This window comes from Pieris rapae, chromosome 3 (genome assembly GCF_905147795.1).
Source record: "Pieris rapae chromosome 3, ilPieRapa1.1, whole genome shotgun sequence".
In the NCBI taxonomy this organism is placed as follows: domain Eukaryota; kingdom Metazoa; phylum Arthropoda; class Insecta; order Lepidoptera; family Pieridae; genus Pieris; species Pieris rapae.
Window position 1 is genome coordinate 5,652,910 of NC_059511.1, and position 25,213 is coordinate 5,678,122.

Sequence of the window (25,213 nt, forward strand, 5' to 3'; positions counted from 1 at the left end):
AGAGCCTAGTGTTACCAACAAGCCGCATGAAGAACTTGCAAAACTACAGCAATTTTTTTACTAAAACAGACTAATTCATTTGATTTTAAGTATCATTTCAGATTTATAAGTGGCCATAAACCCTACATCAAGACCAAGAAACAACTAATACTAACTAAATTAGATGGACATGAAATACAAAGTAATTAAAAAAAAATTCATGGATATAGTTAACAAACTGGCAGACATGGACATAATTATCAACGAAGACCTTTTAAAAATATTAATGCTATTCAGCTCCTCGAAAAAATACGAGAACTTGAGAGTCACTTTTGAATCACGAGATGTTCTTCCTTAGCCTGAAAGCTGAAAATTAAAATAATCGAAGAATATGAAGCTCGCCATAATCACAATATAACAATTATTACGTATTATTTATTATTCTGCCATTTGTTAAACGTTTTATAATTTGCAAACATCTGTTATTAAAGATGATATATTTCAATCAACAACAGTCTCTGACGAAAATAAAATGCAAGACAGTGTTAGGAGTAACAGTTCTTATTTTTAACTTTCTTATTTAATATATTTCTGTACCTCGTTGTCTCAATTTTTGTAAATGTTATTAGTCTAAAGTAAAAACACAAACGGAGTGCAACTTTAAGAACCTTTAAATATTACGCGCATAGACGTACCATTGAACCCGTATAGTAAAGTAGATCGTAGTTTAAACTTTATGTACTCAAGTATTCTGTGCATGGATTTTGTGTTTACTTCTACTTAATAAGTTAATAGTTGATCTGTGTTTCTTAACTACTTAAATCTGTGGTATTATTTTATGGCATCAAAGGCCAAAGCAGTTGAGTGCAGTGTAAACTGTGTAGCATAATATTTTTAGATGTAGAAAGTTCGTGTCAGCTGCTTATTATTTTTCAAAATCGTGCACGTAACAGGTAAATATGTCAGGGTACCTAATTAGATTTTAACCAAGTAAGATTTCATTGTAGTAATCCCAATATACTCGTTTGTAGGTTAGAATAGTACGATTTAATATGCAGAACAACCCCCAGGAGCTTTCATGGCAGGCGATTCAGGCTATTGTCGGGGTTAAACTTCCGCCTAATGTGTTGCGATTCGACGACATTGAATTTCATTTAATAAACTCAAGATTAGGTGAAGAAGATTCGGATTCTGACGTTGAAATTATCGAAAATGATTGGGAGTCGGACAACAACGTATCGTCAAAGCCCGAGCATTCGGACAACGAGAAACCTTCACCTGAGAGAGGGCAGAGTGAGTCACCTATTTTACATCTCGTAGAACCTGATAATAACAATTCAGGAAAAGATTTATTAGACTATAGAAACTATCTAGCCAAAATGGATACCAAAGATATCGAAATCGATCAAACTATTCTCAATCAAAGCGACGACGCGGACAGCTCAAACGGGAATGTCATGTCCATTGAAAATTATTTAGAAGTAACCTTGTCTACAGACTCGGAGGCTAGTCATACTTGTAGCCAGTGCAACCAAATATTTTCCAGTGAACAGTTGTTGTCTTCGCATAATTGCAATGCTAAACCCACCGAAGAAAAAAAATATCCATGTCATGTATGTTCAGAAAAATTCCCTAGCTATTGGGAACTTAGAAAGCACATTAACAGTCATTTTCCAGGAATGTTGGATTCTAAATCAAGCTTTTGTCACTTGTGTCAGAAAGACTATACAAAAACAGGATTTATGAACCATTTGAGAAAGCATACTGGAGAGCGCCCATTTGTGTGTGAGTTGTGTCATAAAGCATTCTCCCAGTCAAGTTCACTCTCTATACACATGAAGTTTCACCTCAATGTGCGCAAACATGCGTGCACTGTCTGCGAAAAGAAGTTTGTTACCAAAAGTGAACTGTCACGACACATGACTGTTCACACAAAACAAAAGTCTTATTACTGTGGTGTCTGTGATAAAGCATTCACTCGTTCTGATAACATGAAAAAACATGAGAAAACACATGGATAATAAAGAGCATCAACTATACAATTCTTTGAGGAATAAATTTGTAGCTGTGCTTATGTTTACATCATATTTTATGATGCTTTTTCTAATGAAGCTTAGATTCTCCCATTGCCAAAAATTTAGTCATAATTAATATTTATAGAATATTATGTTTTATACCAAATTGAAAAAAAAATCTTTCTAGTTCATATTATAATTAGTCATTATGGTGTGTTATTGTGAGTGATTCTACTCTTATAGTGTGCTGCTGTATTTGCTTTTGAGTTAGGTTTTATTTATAAATTTAGTTATTTTTGCATGTTCAGTAATCCTAGTAAGTAGTAAGTAAACCTTTGCAGGTGCTGTAATGTAAAATGTCACACATATCTCGACCCAATGTTGCCTTTTTAGATATGATAAAGTGATATTTATGTGGATATAGGTCAAATGTCCAAAGATTCCGATAGCCAAGCTGTAATGTTTGTATTAGAGATAGGAGAAATATTAATACATTTGGGGCCTTCTATAAAACTTGTCACAAATTGTTCCTGCTTCTAATTGGAAGCTTTAACAACTCAATATATTTTTGTATATCTTTACTTTAAAGCATTTTTGTGCTAGTGAAGTGTACACATTGCCAAAATTTAGATAAGATAAAATATTATTCTTAATATACTGTGCTGTAACCAAAGCAATAACTAACTAATGTGCCTATTTCTATATATTTACTTTTAAGTAATATACCAAATACATAATATATTTTAGATATTAAAAGTTTAATAAAGTAAATATATATTTATGCCAAATGGGGAAGTCAATTACACTTTTAACTGTAATTAGATAATAGGGCATTTTGAAGTTTTTCCTGTTGACATGGTCTCAAACGATAAAATTTAGTTTCAAATTAATTTAGATATAAAATGCTATTTATTAATGAACTTAAATTTGCATCACAAATAATTGTTTAATTGAACATGTTTCTGATTCTATACTTTTATATTTTTCCATGTATAGAATGACATTAATTATGTATTGACTTAGTAAAATGTTGTTATCCCAAAGATTGGCTGAAAACCAAAGTTATTTAAATTTAAGTCATTCTATGTGCCACTTCATTTAATTTTTCTTGGTTGTTAATACCAATACCTTTATATCTATTTTATTGACAACATTTTGTATTTAGGTGTAGACAATAATTGCATAGTATTTATTATATATTTAATTTTAGGGGTTTATATGCATGACTTGTTTATAGTTTTAAGGTTGAGCCAAATGGAAAAAGAACACAAAATCTACAAGACTGACAATAATATTCAGAGTAGATATTAACTTCTGCACAAAACACTATTTATTGATGCCTTCTTACTGCGATATTTATATAAATTGCACATTGTTATAAAACTCATCATGACAATTAGAATAAGATCCGTTTAATATAATATATAAATAATTTTTATAAAAATTGTAATAATTACTGATTTTATTAAAGAGTTGTTTGTTGCAAGTCATGTTTTATTTTGTTTCCAAATTAAAATAGTCATTTTCCCTTTGTTCTAGGTTGTCGTTGCGATGTCGGCAAGGTTACGTAATCTTAATCCATATGAATTGCATAAGTACTTGGTTAATGTGTATTGTTTAAATACAAAGGGCTCCACGGGACTTCTTACACGTGACACGTCTAAGGATAGAACCGATCTTGATGTTATAAGAGAAAACCACAAGTTTCTTTGGGAAGAGGACGATGTGGCCGACACATGGGAGAAGCAGTTAGCTAAAAAATATTATGATAAACTCTTTAAAGAGTATTGTATATGTGACTTAAGCAGATATAAAGAGAATAAAGTAAGTCCTTTGAATCATGCGTATTAAAGACAGAAAAAGCATACAATCGTAGGTTGTATAGTCGTAATTGAAACTAATAATAATAACGCAGAGGCAACATAAGATAAAATAAACGTTGAGTTACTTAGTTTCCCCTAACTGTTAACATAAAATGGGGCTCTGCCCCTCTGAATTTGAATGGCCTTTTTTTGCCTGAGAGACCTTCCTTTGTATAACGTGTAACAAGCCAGGGAGAGCACAATAGCGGTACTGCCTTTCTGTAGGCTAAATATAGCACGTACGGTATTAACCCGCAGATACAGTAGCGCACATCTGCTCACCATTTCTTATATTCGACATTGAATATCCAGGCGCAAGCTGCCTAACAAATTAACGAATAAATTATCACTAATAAAAGGCGTCCCATGAGATTTGGAATGAAGCATTCGCTAATTATTATTCGAGGTCCCAACCTTATTTAGAGAAAAATAACGTATACACAGGTTTGTTTATAATATAGTATTATCATTCTTAAAATTAATTTATATGTAGTACGGTTACCTAAGACCTGTAGTAGGGTAAGATCCTGGAGCATGAGCTACATAGGACAAACGGATTTTCTTTATAGAGCTAGAAGAAAATATTTATAAGTTGCCAGGAAATGGACCTAGGGATAAAGTGTTACATGCAGTAGGTAAAGAAAAATAAGCTGACTTACGGCTGATTAACCTAATTTGTTTCTAAAAAATAATAATCGTTGCAAAATTTAATTTGTGTTAAAAAATATTTACTTGATATATTTCTGATTTATTGTTAATCGGTAAATATTTTTAATTAGGTAGCAAAAGATAATTATAATATTATTTACATTTTACTAGATGATAAGTCAATGCCTAATTGCCTATTTGCATGATCTTCGCACTCATCAGCAATAAAATAACTGCTGAAATAAAAACAAGATGTTTTGTAAACAATACAAAGAAAACGATACAGATTAGTTAAATAACTTGTTATAATACTAGGCACAATGAGTAAGTTACAAAAATTTGTACAAATATTAATGAAATATAGAAATATTCTCTATGATAAACATGAAATACTCTACTTGATGCATCACGAGGCTACGGCAGTGCCGTAGCAAAGAGAGGGCGGCGGGAGCGGTCCATACCAGGTGACACCCACCCGGTCTCTCAACTTTAAGAACAATGTACAAACAAAAAATTCGATAGCATAAAAATTTATTTTTCAGGGATTCATCCACTAGCACTACCTCAGGTCTATGTAGAATTCGGGGATTCTCAACGTCCTTAATTTTTTTGCAATGTACAATTAGGATGCTTTATTTAAATGTAGTACTTGCGTAAACCAAGGATGTCGTTAGAAAATGTCGAATTTTTCTTCGATGATGATATCGGTTTGCGTTTAGGTGGCACTGAGGTGGCGTATCGAAAAAGAAGTTGTTCTTGGGAAGGGACAATTCCACTGCGGCTCTAAGGGGTGTAACAGCGATCAAGGGCTAAAATCGTGGGAAGTAAATTTTGCTTACCGGGAAGGCGACGAAAAGAAGAATGCTCTTGTTAAAGTTCGTGAGTATTTCCCAATACATTATTGTTCTACATTACGTCATTATCTACTAGGTACTTATTAGGTACAGTAAGTGAGTATTCGTAATTGTTTCATGTAATTAACACCAATCTATCTTATGAACTGTATTTTATAAGGTAGCGAGCGCAATTTGTTTGCTAAAATAATTAGCCGTTAATAGTTAAAAGTTTGACGTTTAAAAAGTACTATGTTACTTATGTAAAAAAATATTTATAAGTACTAAAAACATAAAAGCTTATTATAATTTCTTATTTAAAATATTTTTTAGATCAAATTTATTATTTTATCATCATCTGTCGAAGCAAGTTTAACAGTAAAATATTAGAACATACATAGAGACCGCGATGCGATTCCAATATGGTTCAGTTAGGCCATTGTACGAAAAAAAGGCGATTCAATTTAGGAATTTCAGATTCATTAGAATTTCAACTGGTTCGTTTTAACACAGCTTATGACCCCCGGAACATTGACGTTTTTCTTGTGGAGCCCTATTTAATAATACGATAGCTTTATCTGTTATGTGTTATTATATGTACCTACTTTATGTATATTTGAAAAGTAGATATTACGTTAAATGAAAATGTACAAAACTGACAGTAAATGGATTTTATAAATTCAGGTCTTTGTCCAGAATGCTCCGAAAAATTAAACTACCGATCTAAAAAGCGGGAGATTAAAAGGTTAAAGAAGAGTCATAAAAAGAAGAAACATGTTAAAGAATCAGATGAAGAGGAAGATGTGCCCCAAATTGAAACTGAAGAAATATCTGAGGAGTCATCGATATCAGCTCAAGCGGTGAACGACGACGGAAACTCTTTGTGGAAGAAAGGTCAACATCAACATCATTATTTATTTTAGGACTTGACGTTGCCAAGTATAAGTTTACGGAGTGCGGCGTTCGTACATATTCTAATCAATCAAACCTAAACTTAGTTCGCGATCTGTCAAACCATTTTTTCTGTATGATGATTGGAATATTTAGTACTTAAAACGAGATTAACGCGTATTGTCGAGGGTCCGAACTGAGACACGGGGGTGAATCCTACCTCAGCATAAAACCCCTATGCCTGATGGACTGGCCCCCCAATGAAATTGGACAAAACCTTTCCAAATTTGAGACTTAGTATAGTCAAAATCTATTAGGATTACAGTAGATATACCGTCCGGTGGTCACACATAATTTTTTTATGTAAATTTATTATGTGACTTTGTGAACATCGTCGACATTCTTAACGCTTAATATTTTTATAGGTGTTCAAGAAACAGAAGAAAAATCTCGCGAAGAAGAGTTCGAAAACTACTTGGAAGAATTGCTGCTATAACATTATATGAAGGTTATAAATAAAATACACAATGTATGATTCATTCTATTTATTGTGTTCAATTTTACTTTGATAATTTAAAAAATATATTAAAATCACTAGTAATAATCACATACTTGTAATCAATAGTTAGGGACAAAACTCGTATCTAATCACAAATAACAATTAATATGTGCAGCTCAGTCAATTTTTAGTGGAGTCTAGACTGGCTAGAACAAAAAACTTTATAGAAAACATTTTTCATCATCAAATAAAATACCAAATTTCCTAGATATTGATATTTTATTCAGAAATAAAATAAAAAGATTAAAGAGAGATGTTTGACACCCGAGGCGACCTTAGTCCTTTCTATTAATAAACTAGGGAACGCAAGCATTATGTTACACATAGAAAATGTATTGCCATTATAGTCATCTCTTTGATTGAAACATGTGTTAACTGTAGATTTTTTTTGTTCATTTAAAGCGTACATTTGAAGTAAGTTTGACATCCGCAAAAAAACACAAAAACATTCATACTAGAAACATTTGTTAAAAAAATTCGTTCTTGTTAAAATACATTTTTTCTTGTTAATTTAGACTCCACTTTACACTTAGTGTCACCTATTAGCTACATTTTAACTCTACCTAACTACAATTATTATCAGAGATTATTCATGTGCGTATAGTTATTGAAGTTCCCTTTTTCAAACCGTAAGCACTCAACGAGCAATGACGTAGTATGTCCTTTACAAAATATTATACAGAGAGAAACAACATATAGTTGCTGAATTTGGATTAAATTTTTATGTAGTATGTGACTATAAGGACTGATAACTGTTTATTGAAAATTATAATATATAGCTTTATAATTATATATTTTAATATTGTAATAAATTGACATAAGAACATACCTTAAAATATACCAAGTGTGAATATATCACAACAAAAAATAAAATTTATTATAAACATAAATCTTACAAAACACAACATACAATGACTTATGAATTCCGCTAGAATCACTATTTTAATTTTCAAAAATGTTCTTTACGGATAACTTTGCAACTTTTAAACAAACTGTTTTTTGTTAACTTAATTGTTAGAAAAGTAGAATATATAAGCCATTGTCCAACAAAAATACTAACTAATTGTTAAAAGCCAAAAAAATGCTGCCACACTTTTTTAGTCTTGACCAGCCGCTATAGCGAGGGAATTGGGAACCTTGCAAATGTCGACTTTAAAAAGCAATGCGGTCGCTCGAAGCGCTTTAAATTTTAAATATGACTCTAATTTGCACCAATCTAGCGCTTAAAACTATTCCTATAACAAAGCTCAGTTTCACAAAACGTTTATTGTTATTAAAGTGCTTAATTAAGCGTTACAGAACGCTTAAAAACCAGCTAATAGGGGTCTGAATACGGTCAAGTGTGATTTGGTGAATACTTCGTTTTATTTGTCAATAAAATGGTTAAAATTTAAATTTTTATACATCAAACATTTGGTTTTAACATAGGGTTTAAAGAAACATATTTTCATAACGTAAACCAGGCCAGTGTTTCTGCGTCGGTCGACAATTGTACCTATAACAATACACATGTTTTAAATAAATAGGTTCTCTTCTTGTTATTTCCAAAGCTTACTTTAAATTAACCGTTACGAAAAGCGGGAAGGAAGAACACAAGGAATGGAATGATATTCAGATGGGTAAAATATATCGACGCGTGGTGTCCGCATTGTAATAGAATGGAGAAGTGTGCCTTTGCCACTTGGCAAGCCGATGAAGAACTTATATTTTATGCCAATATATCATTAAAATAAGTATATTGTTATTACTTTATTAATCCAATAAAAAAAGAAGGAATCACGTCCTTAACTTAAACGTTAACGTAACAATACAGTACAAATAAAACTTAACTCACGGACTTGCAGACATAATAATAGTGCCGGTTTAGTTAGTCTGTGCTTAAAGTGAACTTTCGTGGATTTTTTATTATGTTGGCAACACCGTTTCGTCATTATATTTCGACAGTTAATCTTGATACTTATTATGAAAAAAATCATAAGTATCAAGATTTTATAATGTATAATTTTCGTAAATTTAGCCTTTTTTAAAATTAAATAAAAACATCGCAACTAAAAATACCAACTTCAGTTCAATTTTACAATTAAGCAACATAATAAAAAAGTAAACATAGAATCTATGATATAGATACAAGTATGTGTTTTCAAGCTTATGTTATATGAGTAATAATGGGATTAAGTCTAAAACTAACCTTTTAACTTCTTTTTTTAATATACATATTTAAATCGTTTTAATTTTAACTGTTCAGTTCAGTTACATGGAAGACTTGTAATATTTAAAAATCTTCAAACACAAAAAGCTAAACTGAATTATAATCCAATTTAAAAATACCTTGTTTTATTTGTGTGACCCCTTAGAAACATCTTCATCATCAGAACAATCTTCGTCGTGTGTGTGTGTCAGTTGCCGGGGCGTCTCTGGACGCACATGGGGTACTGTTGAGTTCTACAAAAAATAAAATTATATTTACATGGAGTAAGATACAAACCACCAATTCCAAGGGCTTAACTAGCTTTATATAAACAAAATTTATAAATTATTAAATTCGGTTATTTATATTAATACAATTAATTTATTAGTGTTTTTTAATTTGACAAGTGCAGGCTTCATGTCCTCGGGAAAACTATTTAGTAACTCGTTTTTTTAGTATTCTATCTCCATCTTACTTTTGTACCATGAGTATAAGTGTTATCATGTTAGATCTTATATATTATCTTACATAAAAACACTTCGACAACGCGATTCAAAGTAAAGTCATAGTATTAATTATTTTCTGCCCTGATTTACCTTAATGCTATGTATTTGCGTGTTGATTGGTTAAACGTTGGGTTTTTCATAATTATTTATTACTTTAAGATGTGATAAAGAGCACTATGTAATGTTTGCTGGTATTTAAAAACATTTTGTATAAATACGATTAGAAAGAGTGACTAGGAGTTTATTCTTAGTTCTTGTACGTTCTACCCTTATTTAAGAACTGGCAGTTCGAGGTAGATATCGCTCTTAACGATACAGTTTAATCAATTAAGAGAACTTTAGTTCTATAACAAAAATAAATCCAGTGGCTCTACAACCTTTTTAGGTTAGAGCTATATGTTTTCAAATTACAATTCTATCCCTGATCCTATGATCGTAGGTTCGATTCTAGGCTGTGCATCAAAACACTATCTATTTTCTATTAAACAGAAAAATCGCGAGGAAACCGAGTCTAAGAGCCTAGACTTAAGGTTGATAGTACTACTATCTATTAATTAATAATCTACTAGCCTATTAGAAATGGTCAAGGAACATATAAAGAAATCTGAAGGCTAGACCTGTAAAGGTTGTAGCACCATTGGTATACATATATATTATTGTCATAAATACACGATTTACTTCCACAAGTTAATATTCTACTATTCATTAATTATCTTATACCTTGCTGTCCGTATCCTGTGATCCAACAGCTTCATCAGATGAAATCTCTGCCACACAAGTAGTGCTGAGAGCGCGTTGGGCGTATGTCTGTCGCGTTCTGTGGATAAATTTTACCGAATTACACTTCATACAATTCATAATTCAAAATAATAAATAAACAAAATTCGGATAAGGTATTTTATCTCTTAGGGTTAAATACTATTTTTTTATTTTTATTTATATTAACATACCTATCAATGGTGGGCGTATCAACTGTGAATCGTTGTTCGTGTGCGACCGTAGACTCGTGGGGCATGAGCATAGCCGGGGCACGGAACATGTAGCAGAAGGGATAGTACATCAGGTTAAGGAATGATGCTGCATACAGGTCTGCGTACCTCACCACCTAGAATAGTAATATAGGACTGTTTATTTTATCTTATAATACAAATTATGCGTCACGTTGTTTGTCCGCTATGGACTCCTAAACTACTTAACTAAAATCAAATTTGCACACCGTGTGCAGTTTGATCTAACTTAAAAGATAGGATAGCTTACATACATATATAATTCTACTGTACGTGTGTATGTCACTGAACTTCTCTTAAACGGCTGGAGATTTGAATGTTGTTTTTTATGGGTTAGGGTGGAGCCCTAGAATGTTTAGATTCACAAATCAGTCCGGCAGATGTCGCCGAAGGAGTACTCTTATACATAGTTTAATATACTAATCGCTTGAAATGTCATGCAGGACAACAATATATTTATATATATCAGAAGTTTCTGTTAAGTTCTATTTTACAGAAACTTCGCACTATTCTCTAACTTAACCCACATGTGTTGGCTTGACATACTTAATTTAATTTATCTCAAACATTTAAACAACACGAAATCAATAAAAAAAACAATATATAGAGTATAACTGAGTTTACGTACACATAGTATGTGAATAATAAATAAAGATAGTGACGAAGGTAACAAATATGATATAGGAGTTTTTTTAAATATTAGTTTTTTAAAGATCTTTTTTTTAAATTGACAATGATAACTCAGACAAAAAAATTACTGAATTATTGCCCACCGGCATTTCAGTTTATATAAAAGAAAAAAGGCTTCTAAAAAAAACAAATTAGAAGTTTTTAACACTACGTGTATTAAGAAAAAGTTCACAAATATAGGTACAATTCCTAAAAGTTAATAATAATAAACTTAAGTAATTCGACTTAGGATCCTTCAAGAAAAGAGCGTACAAATTCTTAAAAGGCCCGCAACGCACTCGCGAACCCTCTAGCATCGAGAGTGTCCATGGGCGGCGGTATCACTTAACATCAGGTGAGCCTCCTGCCCGTTTGCCCACTGTACTAAAAAAAAACACATAATAAATATTTTCATTTTTATAGAGATTTTGTATAATTTTGTCATACCTGTGACGAGAAGAACGTCTGTCTGGAACCGGACCGGAAGAGCGACCCGAGCATACCATAAGCAAGATCCATCTTGTGTGTGACGTCACGAATGGCCGCACGCAATTTCGAGATATCCGGCTTCTCTTTTGTACTCGAATCGAGATCTCTGAAAAGAAATTATATTTTATCAAATAAAGTCGATTCAACAAAGTATATGTCGTAAATAATAATATAGTGCATAAAATAAATACGTTACGAACAAAGATTTTGCAAAAACAAAAACTTTGTTCCTACACTTTTATTTAGAAAAACCTAAACCAGACCAGAATATAAATATTTTGTATAACTCACTTGTACATATCTCCGAGTTGTATATCCAAATTTTGGAGTTGTGCAAACAATTGGCACTTGTCTGTCCATACATGAAGCTCTTGGACTAACTCTGGAACTATGAGGAATGTACGCCATCCACCAATCTTCTTGGACTTCAAGATATCTCCAAATATGTGGTCACCGATGTACAACACGTCTTTGCCCTTGGCGCTAATCAGTTCCGTGAATACGTCACAGGATCCTGTGGATTTGAAATAAGAATTCAGATTAAATTTTTAAAAATCCTAAAAAACTTAATCAGTTCTAGAAGATTGTATTTAGAAATTTTATTAATCACATTTATTATCTAAAATATATATGTATAAGGAATCGAATATAAAACGCCAGACATATTTGTCTATGAAAAATCATAGTGTTTTTGGTACTAAGAATATTGATGCGACGTTGCCGCACTTACCAGGTTAGTACTAAGAATTAGCTTAAACGTAATTTTTAATTTAGCACGTTCTTCTATTTATTAATTATAACTGCCACTCTGTGTGTGCGTGTACTTATTTGCGTGTTTAACACTCATTAGGTGTCGGTATTATAATTTCAATACCAATATGAAGTTCAAGGGCAAACGCCACTTAATTAAAATAATTCTTTTTCGTATTAAAAATATTAAATTTACATTATGATCTATACATTTTTTTTGTTTTGTACTACTCCTTCACATTTCTACTCTCCTTTTTTTATAGAACAAACGGGAAGGAGGCTCATCTGATGTTAAGTGATACCGTCGCCCATGGACACTCAATGCTATTGAGTAGTTACCGGCCTTTTAAGTATTGGTACGCTATTTTCTAGAAGTACACAAGTCGGATTGGTTCGGAACTACTTCAGTGGGCAGCTGCTTCTAAAAAGTGGTGGTCCTATAGGGTTGCCAGGGAGCCAACACCGATCTAGTGTAATACAGTACCAGAGAGGAAAGGAGTGGGTCATATGGCGAGGAGTAAGTAGGAGAAGAGTTGCTCATCTTCTACCTCCTATGTAGTGTATACTGCACCGGAGGTTTTGAGCGTAGTTAAACCGTTGAGGCTGTTTTCAAAGACCCCGGATCCTCTTAAATGCGGCATTGTAGGTTGTGTACCCGAGGTGGGTTAGTAGTTATTGCTCACCAAGTCTCTGAATAGTACAGATTCTGGTGTAAATCGAGTCGGGGGCTTTCAGGGGCAGGGGATACGCAAATATTATCTACGCTTAGATATAAAAAAGGTTGCCATACAGAGATCGCTTAGTAGAGATAACTTGGTAGAGATTGCTCTATTTAATTATTTTCTCATATAATAATTATTTTAAAATTCTTGCACGTGTATTAGATGTGTAAGTAAAACATAAAAAAAACATGTAATTCGAGAATACGTCGTATCATAATATATAACATATCTCGTATTCCAAAAACAACATAACGTCGTTCATTTGGAATCCTTAGAACCTCGCAATTGCTCGACTTTGGTTGACTATAATAGTAAAATAAAAATTATTTCCTTTTACCGAACAGAACTTAATCTTATAAAGTCATTACAGTCTTAATGAGCGTTAAAGATAAGGCCGTGTTTGTTACAATTGTTACACTGCTATTTCCAAACTGCGCACACACAACAAATACATATAACGATTTTGTTGTTTGGAGAAACAGTGGTTTAAAATTAGCAATCGGTAAACACGTTTATTATGACCCATATTACTAATTAATTATAAATAAGCCTGATTACAAGATAAACTTATTTCATTATCACTGATTCTAATTAAACGTAATGTATGTGCTGGTACTCGCAGTGGAATGTAATTCACATGTTTCTCAGTTTGAATATATTTTCTCAAAACAACGAACTGTTTACTCTGAAAGACATTCGAATTAAGCGCATTGTGATGAGTGTTCACGAATGTAGTTACTTTAATAATAAGACAAAAACATAATTTAAAAATTACTTCAGGATGATTAACATAAGGAACACTATTAAAACAAATGAATTCTAATCTAATTCGTTAGAAGTTTGTAGTTTTGTCTCTTTTCTATTTAAACTGTATAATAAATAATAAAACTATAAAGGATTAGCGTAACCTTACGCCGTATGTAACCATTTTTATGCCAAAGTCACTTGTGATAACAGATTACCGTCACAAAGTATATTGTATAGGATTCCAGCGGCCCTATTTTACGTGGATTTAAATAGTATGGTTACGACGTTATTTTCATCAAAAAATAATCATCACAATTGGTGACGACTTAAACATGTGATAACATTCCATAGTAACCAATGAGATAAGATTATTTATGACGCAGTAGCCAAGGCAAATAATAAACTCAATGTTCTATAAAAATACACAAACAACATTTTGACACAAACAGATAAAAATAATGTTTTATGTGTCCTGCATTCGTAACTACTGAATAGATTTTAATAAAACATTAGGAGTTTATAAATAATTAAATAAACAGAATTGAAAAGCTGAAATTTGTTGACGCATTATTTCAGAGTCCATGACACGATATTATTGTGTATGACGTTCGCCTTTACGAACTAGAATTTCGTTCGTAAACCAAATTGAAATACCATTAGATCACATTTCTACGTAGGTTTCATTATTATGATAATAAGCAATAAAACTGCTCTTTTGCTAAGTTGAAACTATAGTCGTTTTTACGCGGCGGGATTCATTTTTCGTTTATTAAAAGTAATCTTGCAGATGATTTTTAATTTCTGAATTATACCATTGAATAGCAACAGGGACTCGGGTCAATGTCAGATGATAACGTATTATCATTGATTTTCACTACGATAATGATAATATATAAATATTATTTTTTTAAGCTAGATATGCAATTTCCATTTTATTATATTTTGTACTACGTCGAACTGTATGATTCATCGCTTATATGGTAACATTGAGAAGCGAAAGCGGTCGCAAAAGTGACACGTGTAAGAAATTTAAAGAACTTAATAGAAATAGGCTACAAAGGATATGTACTAGCGCAGATGCACAAAAGAGTATAAAAAACCATTTCAGATTTACTATGGAACCTATTCAACAACCTATGTTATTTTTAATTCTGTTAAGTTATGTATTAAACAAATCTAATCAATTATTTTTATTCGACGTGACAAAACATTATTTGCTACTAAATAAGGTGGTTTGCGCTCGACAGTTGCTTATAACATAAATCAACCCACAGGCCACGTAACATTCACACTAGATCTTAAAATACTGACCTAAATACAAGTTTTATAACCCAAATGGGTATTGACTACTATATTGAGATACGTGTAATCTGATGTAATATACTTATAAGGAATGTTGGGCTTAGTTCAATGTGTAAGGCTGACATAGCACCACTCAGAGACGACAATTATATTTAGCGGGTCCATCCGCATTAACTCGGTTGTTGGATGTTCTATAGCCTATATTTCGGTAAATAGAATTTGATATGCAAATATAGTATGTACATACTTTAATTTGTCTTTTTCACAACTTGAGTTTCAACACGCAGTAATTTTACTTTAAAAATACAAAGTACGTAATTTTGAAGATTATTTCAATGCAAACAAACAATCAAATCTGTCTTCAAATTATAGACACCAATATAATAAAAAGGAAATATAAGTCATCTATATATTACTGCGCAGTGACAGGAATCGTATGTACTAAAGTTTAGCTGTCCCAAATAAAATTCCCTACTATAAGATTAAGCTCATAAAAATTGCATGAAATGTCTTCTCTTCCAAAAATTATTATGACACTTTATATGAAATAAGGCGATTGCTTTCTACCGTAATTTTCCATACAAATATTTTAAGCTAACGATTATTTAAAACAATGAAATGACTCACCATCTAATTAAAGACGGTACATATAACTTCAAACTATTGCGCAAGTACAAAAACATTGCCTAATGTTGACATGACTGTTAAAAATATTCTATAAACACAGCTGATATAACAAAATTTAATTTTTTAAGCCCATGTCCAAATAGGGGGTACGTTATATTTATTTTAGATGATTGGCTTTATTTTCACCAAAATATATATATTTTCAAGGTGTAGGTGAAATAAGGCCTTATATCAAAAGTTATAATTTAAATCACGTATAAAACTGATAAAGAAATTACCTCCAGAATACACGAGACCCTCATGCAGAGGTCCAACATGGTGTCCCATTTTGAGTGCCCCCGTGCGGGTGTCCACTTGCCGAAGGGTTGTGCCCTCGCCGAAGAAAAGCGGTTTCTTAGCATCTACCACGATCCAGTCAAAGTACGTCTTCCAATTCCTATGAGGATCGCCGGGCTGTGAAATGTTTTTTACAAAGGCATATAAAGAGACAATCATAATTTTTGTTTTGAAGACGTCTTTTGTTTATAGAAATTGCTTCCTTTGAAACTGGTGGCTTTAAAGTGATATTATTATCACCGGATGCACTAAAGAGTATATGTTATTTTTGTGCAAATAACGTTGCGATAAATTTATAATCCGGAGGAAACATTAGTCAATTTATCAGTATTCAACTTTCTACTGTAATAAATATATAGTCCCTAAGTATTATCGCCAACTAATATATTATTATTGCTATTATTATCACTTTGTGTAAAACGTAATGAAAAATAAATGTATAATTTTTTTTTTATAGGGCAAACGGGCAGGAGGCTCACCTGATGTTAAGTGATACCGCCGCCCAGGACACTCTCAATGCCACAGGGCTCGCGAATGCGTTGCTGGCCATTATGAATTTTCTAATTACGATGAATTATTAAATATTACTCTTTACCCAGCAATTATGATTATGAAAATGTGTAAAGAATGATATCGAAGTAGGAATAGATAAAATAAAAACTTTATTTTTGATTTATTACACGATTCGTTCTAGATCTTTTAATAAATCCGGCAATTGGTAACTGAAAATATATTCATATAATGGTGTTACAAAAAAATTTGGTATGCCAAGGTCGTAACAAAAACAAATAACTCAAGTAGGTATACATATCACTTGGTTGCAAAAAATTATGGTATGTCAGGGTCGCTATACCTACATGAGAAACTGTGTCCAATAACTGTATAGAAAATAATAGTGATATAAGACAACACCCAAAATCTTCATGATGTTGACTGAATTATTGATATTTAACTAATAATTAAACTTTTTAAAGATGATGTTATAATTAGAAGTGTCACGTTAATTTAAAGTTTACATTTTAATATTAATTTAAGTTTCGCAATTATAATTCGCACTTGTTCAAACAAATTTCAACAATTATAATTTGAACACTTGTATACCGTCTCTTGACAAAAATACTACTTCATTTAAACTTTAGGCTCAAAACGATGCCGCACTAGTAAAGACAAATGAAAAAAAATTGCTCATTTGTTTTGTCAAGACTATGCCAATGTTTTTTTTACATAATCAACTTGCTTTAAATATTTCTTTGCCTTGAAAACGTGTGTTATTACATATTTACCGCAGTTATTTCTCAGAGATGTTTGTTTTCAAACCGCAGACGATACTATAGCATTGTAATTAAAGTTATGTAATTATATTACAACGCAAAATACTTAAGTACTTTGTCCTTATCGAAAGACATCGTTCCATAATTAACTTTAACCGACTTAAATAGGACATTCATTTAAATGTATGATATTAAATTACGTCTTAAAATAGAATATACGATTTTATGAAGCTGATAATTTCGAAAAAGTTATAACAAATTGTGGCATACACGAAAACCGATTGCACATAGTGTCTAGATCATGATGATCATGAAATGATACGTCACTATAAGTTATAGGTTTGTGATACAAAGTGACAATAACGTTATATCCACGAAAATATTATTATTGACACGTTATCTGAAGATTAAATATAGCACAATTTCAAATACTATTTCAATAGTGACCAATAAAAAAAAATATTATTTTCGTTTTCTTTTTACTTTTTTTTCTAAATAAAATACGTTTATTTTGGAACATAAGATCATCAAGGTATCGCTTATTCCACGTCGGCCTTTGTTTGTATTAAAGTGTTATTTTACAAGACTTGGTGAGGTGAGTAGTGATGTAGTAGACAAGGTCTTTTTCGCATCTAAAGATCACATCTTACGTGCCTGGATGTTTAACTAGATAATTACCTTGACTCTGTGTATTGCAGTAGAATTATTAATTAATTAATTATTATATCGTAATAAAGTTAAATAGACTTAAGCCGCACATTCTCGGGCATTTGATTCCCAGCGAAACGATTGTAGAAATCCGTTTTTTTCTACACCTTTATACTAAAAATTAAATTAAAATTAACTCACCTTAGCGCCATGAGGAAAATCGAACAAATAGTTCATGATTTTGTCTGTGAAGTTGTAGTCACTGTTCGTGAGAATGAATAACTTCGCACCGCTATCTCTTATCCTTGACAGGAAAGTTGGGAGCCTCTTGTCTTTCTTCAAATACAGATCTAGATTTTCTATGGTATTCTTCTTCAAGTCCCCATGAATGTGAACATAGTCTACCGCATTTCTGACGTCTTGGAATATCGATTTGAACGACATAGCTAAATCTCCGCATCTTACACCAGTTTTTTCCCTTAAATTAATGGAAACATTTATGACTGTCTATTTCACGCGACGAAAAAATTGTAATCACTAATAATAATAATAACACTTTCTAAATTCTATACAAAGACACATCCAATGATAAAGATAGCTACATAAGTCTGATAAATAAATTAAACACATAATTTTGACCTTGACGACATTCAGAATCGCGCTATCCAATGTTTGAACCTGAAGATCCTCCCTTTAGGTAAGGTTTAATACATAAAACAAAATGTAAATAGAAATACCTTGTGTACTGAGGCGAGTTTGTGAAGAAGTCAATCAGGCAAGCAATCAAATATGTTTCCGGCAAATTGAATAATGTGTTTAACACATACACTCTTGACTCGTCCAACGTTAAAAACTTATTTGGGTACAATTCGTATACTTGTGAACTGAAAAAAAAAAATAAAAATAACTTCAAATAATCTTTTCTTATTTTAAAGCTTTGACAAATTTTGTTAAATATTTAATAACACACGACTTAAATATACAAATACTTACTGTTTCAAAAATTCAAATCCGTGCACGCATACAAGAATATTACCGTACGCGTCGACTTTTAACAAATTTCCATACAAGGTATCGAACCACAAACCTCTGAAAAACATATAAAATTACAATCACCTTATACGAAATCTCATGTTTTTAAATGAGTAAAAGTGAACGAGAAAGTTAAATTTAAGTAAAAAAAATTATGCGTTCATTGATTCATTATGATTCAGATCAGTTCATTAATGATTCATTGCATCCCTTGGGTCATAGAAAAAGCAAGGGAAATCTGGTGAAAGGATGGACAATTGCACGAATAGTGCGTCTAGAGGGACGCGCTATTCGAAGGCCAACTGACGAGAGATCGATTAGAAAACAGATTTTGCATAGTAATAATAATCTAAATTACTTTAAAAATATATCTTGTTTAAGCCTCAGGATGCATAAATATCAGCATTTTATTTATGTATCGAGTAACCAAATTCATAGCGTAATATTAAACTATGCGTCAAATGTTTTACAGTAGTATGACATCATTGACTATTTCGAGTAGATCTTTCGTCGATAACAGCATTTTTCCACTTAAAATAAACTAGCTAAGTTCTAAATCGTTTCTCGAAAAAATTGTGCATAGCCAACTCATTGTGGCACCGTCGAAGTTGGCGATTCCTAATTAAAACATCGTATTTTTTTTTACACCGTAACAGACAAGTACACTGTAAAAAAAATAATCTATGAAAAAACACTAACGTACCTAACAGGAAACGAGGGGTCATATTCAAATTCCAAAATCTCTTGCGGATATCCCTTATGTACTAGCCTTTCTTTGGTAAGATTGAATCCTAATGTCTCATACTGCGGCGATTTATACTCTGCAATAAAACAAATACTGATATAACAAGCAAACACCGCAACACTTCATTTTTTTTTAGAACAGGTGCAAATGACTCGGTATATGTTTTTTTATAAATATATTACTCACCAGCCAGAGTGTAATCCATATCAAAGCCATAAAACTTTACATTTTCTAAATGGAGAGATCTGTTCACAAAGATCCTGCAACAAATATTCGTTATTAGCATTCAACTGTTTAGAATCCGATTAGCATATTCACGTAGGTACAATGTGAAAATGTAGGACAGAAAGACTGACACGTTCGAGGCAAGTGAATTCATATTATTCCTATTTACAGTCGACACATGATGCATTAGGCTTTATATAGATTATGTACTCAGTTTTCTCAACAAATAATCTTAATTATTAATAAAATAATTCCCGCGTATCAGCAGAATGTGTACAAAAGACAATATAATTTTCTTATTCAGACAGGTAAAATAAAAGTACATAATGTTACTCTATGGTTAGAAACTAATCAAATTTTAACTAACTTAAGCTAACTAATCACAAAGTTTCTATCTATTGAGTGATCCCAATCTACGGAAATGAAAGTTCATCCAAGTTCTACCAAGTTTCTTTTTTTTTTCTCAAATTGTAACGTTAGCATATAAGTGTTCTCATGTAAGTGACTAATGTCTATTATGAAAATAAATGACTTTAAACCTAAGTTTTAAATGCTTCAAGCATGCAAACAATAATTACAGCCATTGATACAGTATATTTCGGTCAAAGGAACACTATTTAGCAAGTGCTTTGTGCAAACAGGAAAACTAACATTCAAATATTCCATAAATATTTCATCAGACCTCATTAGAATAGCTAAGATAAGAGTTATTATGCAATAGAAATCTAAGGCGGAAATTTATTCAAAATCTCGATAATATATTCAAAGCGGTAGGCGTAACAACTATTCATAATTTGAATATTGTAACAGATTTCTACACTCTCACCGACTAAAACCTAGATGTGACTTACGAAACGTGTTGTTTTCGTTCTATTTAGGAAAACAGATAAATTACTGTGTACTCAAACAGATGCAAAGTTATTCTTGAAATAATATATTTCCAATGTCAACAATATTGCTGTGCAGGACAGGTGATAGCACCGATATAAATTGCATTGTCGTCACTGGGTGCGTTGGGTCGATTAATAATGGGATAGACTGTGACACTACCGACAGCTAAACACATATTTGTGCCACGAAGACCTTTTTGCCAAATATTATTAGATTCAATGCCAATAAAGTGCAGATAATATTTATTTCCAGAGTTTCCAGTGATCTCGAAATAGTCCATCCAGTGAATTAGTTGCTGAATCTCGTTTATATTATGCTCAATATCACACGCAAGCATATCGGATGTTGACGTTGAAAGAATTTTATAAACAAAGATAACCACAGAGTATTAAAGAATACCACGAATAACAAATTTAAGCATCCGTTCGTTGCTGACAAAATTGTTAAGATGATGATTGGGGTAAAATTGACTTAAACGTTAATATCCTTACTTATAAGTATTGTAACTCACTCGTTAGGAGCCGCAGTATATCTATCTCCTTTTCCGTACGAAGAGCCGTTACTCATACCGGGAATATCTGACGTTCCATTTGCCATCACTTCTTGATACCTCATGGCATTACAATTTATTTTTAACTCACTTGCACTTTCGTTCTTAAATGACCTTGTGCTCAATATTAGTAAACAAATGAATTATTTTATAATTCCACTGTTGCACTATATTTAAACTGTATTTGTGTTACTTTGAATTCAAATACAGGAAGTATTTGACCGAATATCCTTGACAGCAACAAGGTTAAGAGAATAATGATTCCAGCGAAGTCTCATACTACATACATCAAATGTGTGAATAAGTTTAAACTGCATGAACAAAGGTTGGTTGGACGAGACAAAAGACTTTACTATTACAAAAATTATGATTCTTATTAGGAAATTATATTTTTTATAAAGAGTTGGTCATTACTTTATTTAAACCCTACGGATGAATAATTTAATTTGTGAGGACGGGAGCAGGACGTAGTCTGGGGGAGCGATGAGAAACGAATCAATATAATTTCGCCAGGCATTCTATCATCTATGAGTCGTATAGTGTTTAAAGAGCTTATCGCGAAATGAATAATTAGCTTTATCAAGATAATACAAAATTTTGTGCCTTTATATATAATACATGGGAGTGCCATGTAGTCAAATTGTAAATAATTTTCTACCAAATTGAATTTTCTATCAAGATGTTTTTATAAAAGAATCGGTCTACAAAATGCATCTTGTAAAATACTAAAATTTTAATTTTTAACGCTTGAAGCAAAGATAAGTATTGCAGAAATAATAGTTTCAATAATAATACACAATAGAAAGGTAAACCTGATAGCTGTCAAGGATATGAAATAGCACCAAAACTCAAAGCATTCAAATTTCACATAAACAAATATACGGTAAAACGACGATGTACATATATGTAAATTATGTCACGGTCACAGTTAGAACTTATAACTATGCGAAAACCTGTTTGCATGCGATTATCGTGATAAGACGCGCTTGTCATACAATTCGACGTTGTCAAACGGCAAAGTATCCGCGATTACTGAGTACGAACACCATTCACATAGCGAACGAGGCCTTATAACCTCCCCCGCGACCGCTCCAACTCCAGCTGATTCATACTATCAAACACAATACCAAATTTAAACGATAAATTTCCGTTATTAAAGAATTAAATCACAATCTGACATTTCTTCACAGAAAATAATTGCTGCATCGAGATTGAAACAATATTAATTGAATTTATAGAAGATACATCTTTTCGTTACGTTTAATACAGTCCAGTTTTATTAGCGATTTTAATGTCTACTTTTTAAAAACAATGACGATAGTGACTTCAGTATTGTTATTGACCTTATTGTGGTTGTGTAAAATTCGAATAAAAGAGTTTTCAATGTGGGCTAAACCAACGCAAATACAAATTCAGAATAGCAATCAAACCTATATTAACTATTTTATTGTGCATTTTAAATAAAAAAATTGAGGTCAAACAACTCATATCTTTATAGTTGATATTATTTACCTTATATAGTAGATAACTTTTTAATCAGTTCTGAAAATATTTGCGTCATAATACGTACCTATGTTCCAAGTGCCTTCGATCAAGCCACGGACTATGCATTATTGGTATAATTTCTGAATATTTTCCTAACTCAAACTCCCTTCGCGACAGAGGTTTGTCCACACCGGCAATTGATTTATCAGGTATTTCTACGGTTTCATCTCCAAGAATCGCCACAACTGGCTTACGTTTTGAAGAAGAATTGGCGCGTGCGCGGATCTCTTGCGGACTTACAGACGGCGAAAGCGGATAGGCTACTTCAAACGCGTCGGGCATTTTATTTAAAATTAAAACAAAGTACGACAGCTCACTTCCAAGTATATCAGACAACTATTGATATCCACGTCAAAAAGGCACAAATAGATCGTAACAAAATGACCCCACATAGAGATAAAACTGTTATCAGGTCAAATGTGATAAATATAATGATGTAAATTCACAAACTATGCTATCATTTTCTTCATTAAGTAATTTTCATATAGCCTGAACCGTGTTGGCCTAGTGGCTTGAGCGTGCGCCACACAAGCCACGGGTCGTGCGTTCTTATGGCCTTGCTTGAATTTTTGCTCATTTAAACTATATAATATTGGTAATCAGAAGAAAAAAGTAAAATTTGATCAGAATAATGATGTTCTACAAAAAAATATTTTCCTATATGTTATATGACAAAGAAAAATTTGTTACAAGTAGTATACATGATTAGAATTTATAGAATTAAATAGTGTAATATTGTCAATATACAATAATACACTATTTATCGTAAAATAGGTTTTATTAAGCAATTCCATATTACATTAAATATATATACAGAATTTTTTTAAGATTTTATGAAGTCAGTCAAAAGGTATATGAATTGGATAATGTTTGATTTATATAAAGATAATTAAATAAATCTCATTAGATATACTTCCTACAATGCAAAAATAATATGTAAATACTAACAGAAATAATAATATAATCAAATAAATGAAATACTAGTATTTAGAATACTTTCATTGTTGTACACAATATTTCAACTAAGTAGGGTAAACTAACATTATTTCGACAACATTGATTAACTGAAGAAACATTTGACTTATATTGAGATTATTAATTGATAATTTGACTAAAGTTCATAAAATATAAAGTACATACCTGTGTTCAGCTCTTCTATAATATTTCTTGGATAAAATATTATCTTGAGTCAAGCAATCCTTTTTTTTGCAAACATTTATTTCCGCCATAGTTAACGTTAAAATGCAAGTCTTTGGTCTGAATCTTTGGTTTTTTATCAATGTACACATAAAATTAAGTGTTGTCTGCATACAAGTTTATTGTCTTCTAGATTGCATGACCTACAACAAAAATTTAAAGGTTTCATAACTTAAAATCAACAACCAAAAATAAGAATTGAAATCTCTAAATAATATTTCCTAAAATTATCTCTGTAAAAGTCAAACACAACACACATACAATTGGATAGAGGCATTGTAATTTCTTATCGTATATTATTATTTTATGTGAATACGTTAAGATTCTGCGATAAGATTTAAATAGGCGTAGTTATTATATATGACAAAAGTGATTATTTAAAAACTTCCTATTGTTGCAATTAAATTTAAACTCACCCTTATATGAAGAACAATCTGAATTCTAAATATTAATCAATATGTAAATGTAACGCCACAGCACGCATCTAATCACAATTTACGATTGCAAAATAATTTAAATATAAATTATTTATTTATATGTAGACAGCAGATGACAAATTACAGGCACAGACTTTTAATCAAGAGTAGATAAAGTAAGGTTGATAAAAAAACGAGTGTGCTGTATGTATATATATATATGGGTGTGTGTACAATATATATATGTATGTACATATACATAATTATATGAGTTTTCTACAAGTATTTAAATTTATTTTCATTGGTAAATTAATATTTTTGCATGGATCTTTTAATTTTATTTATTATTTTCATGATTATCATGGATACATCAGTAATTACAATCAGTAGTACTGTGGTTGATTGTAAAACCGAGACAATAAGCTTATGGTATGAGAAATAAGATACCTATATATATTTTTGAATCAAAATTAGACAGATATCTAGAAAAAACTGTTTTGTAGTTGTCTCGTGTCTAACGCGTACTGGCCGCGCTTACGTTACGTTAACGTTACCGATCTCGT

The 25,213-nt window shown here is 31.7% G+C and overlaps 2 protein-coding genes across 7 annotated transcripts; one reads left to right on the forward strand and one right to left on the reverse strand.

Moving 5' to 3' along the window:
• Positions 1 to 804: 804 nt before the first annotated feature.
• On the forward strand, positions 805 to 6,772 carry LOC110993243 (protein FRA10AC1 homolog). 3 transcript variants are annotated; one of them, XM_022259420.2, is made up of 5 exons: positions 805 to 932; positions 3,534 to 3,818; positions 5,224 to 5,383; positions 6,022 to 6,231; positions 6,654 to 6,772. In XM_022259420.2, exons 2-5 carry the CDS (start codon positions 3,546 to 3,548, stop codon positions 6,722 to 6,724), a joined length of 714 nt encoding a protein of 237 aa, XP_022115112.2. In that variant the 5' UTR covers positions 805 to 932; positions 3,534 to 3,545; the 3' UTR covers positions 6,725 to 6,772. The 3 variants fall into 3 exon arrangements, with proteins under 3 accessions (XP_022115112.2, XP_022115113.2, XP_022115111.1); XM_022259421.2 differs by having other exon boundaries at positions 6,034 to 6,231; XM_022259419.2 differs by lacking the exons at positions 3,534 to 3,818; positions 5,224 to 5,383; positions 6,022 to 6,231; positions 6,654 to 6,772 and adding an exon at positions 1,011 to 3,477.
• On the reverse strand, positions 6,759 to 24,798 carry LOC110993194 (cytosolic purine 5'-nucleotidase). 4 transcript variants are annotated; one of them, XM_045634603.1, is made up of 14 exons: positions 24,651 to 24,798; positions 24,178 to 24,377; positions 20,013 to 20,086; positions 19,785 to 19,902; positions 19,043 to 19,138; positions 18,787 to 18,933; positions 18,251 to 18,527; positions 16,073 to 16,247; positions 11,938 to 12,160; positions 11,605 to 11,752; positions 10,432 to 10,586; positions 10,202 to 10,298; positions 9,116 to 9,229; positions 6,759 to 8,282 (listed from the first exon to the last, which is right to left on the reverse strand). In XM_045634603.1, exons 2-13 carry the CDS (start codon positions 24,345 to 24,347, stop codon positions 9,122 to 9,124), a joined length of 1,788 nt encoding a protein of 595 aa, XP_045490559.1. In that variant the 5' UTR covers positions 24,348 to 24,377; positions 24,651 to 24,798; the 3' UTR covers positions 6,759 to 8,282; positions 9,116 to 9,121. The 4 variants fall into 4 exon arrangements, with proteins under 4 accessions (XP_045490559.1, XP_045490560.1, XP_045490561.1 ...); XM_045634604.1 differs by lacking the exons at positions 24,178 to 24,377; positions 24,651 to 24,798 and adding exons at positions 21,454 to 21,670; positions 22,458 to 22,532; XM_045634605.1 differs by lacking the exons at positions 24,178 to 24,377; positions 24,651 to 24,798 and adding exons at positions 21,454 to 21,670; positions 22,446 to 22,532.
• Positions 24,799 to 25,213: the final 415 nt, after the last annotated feature.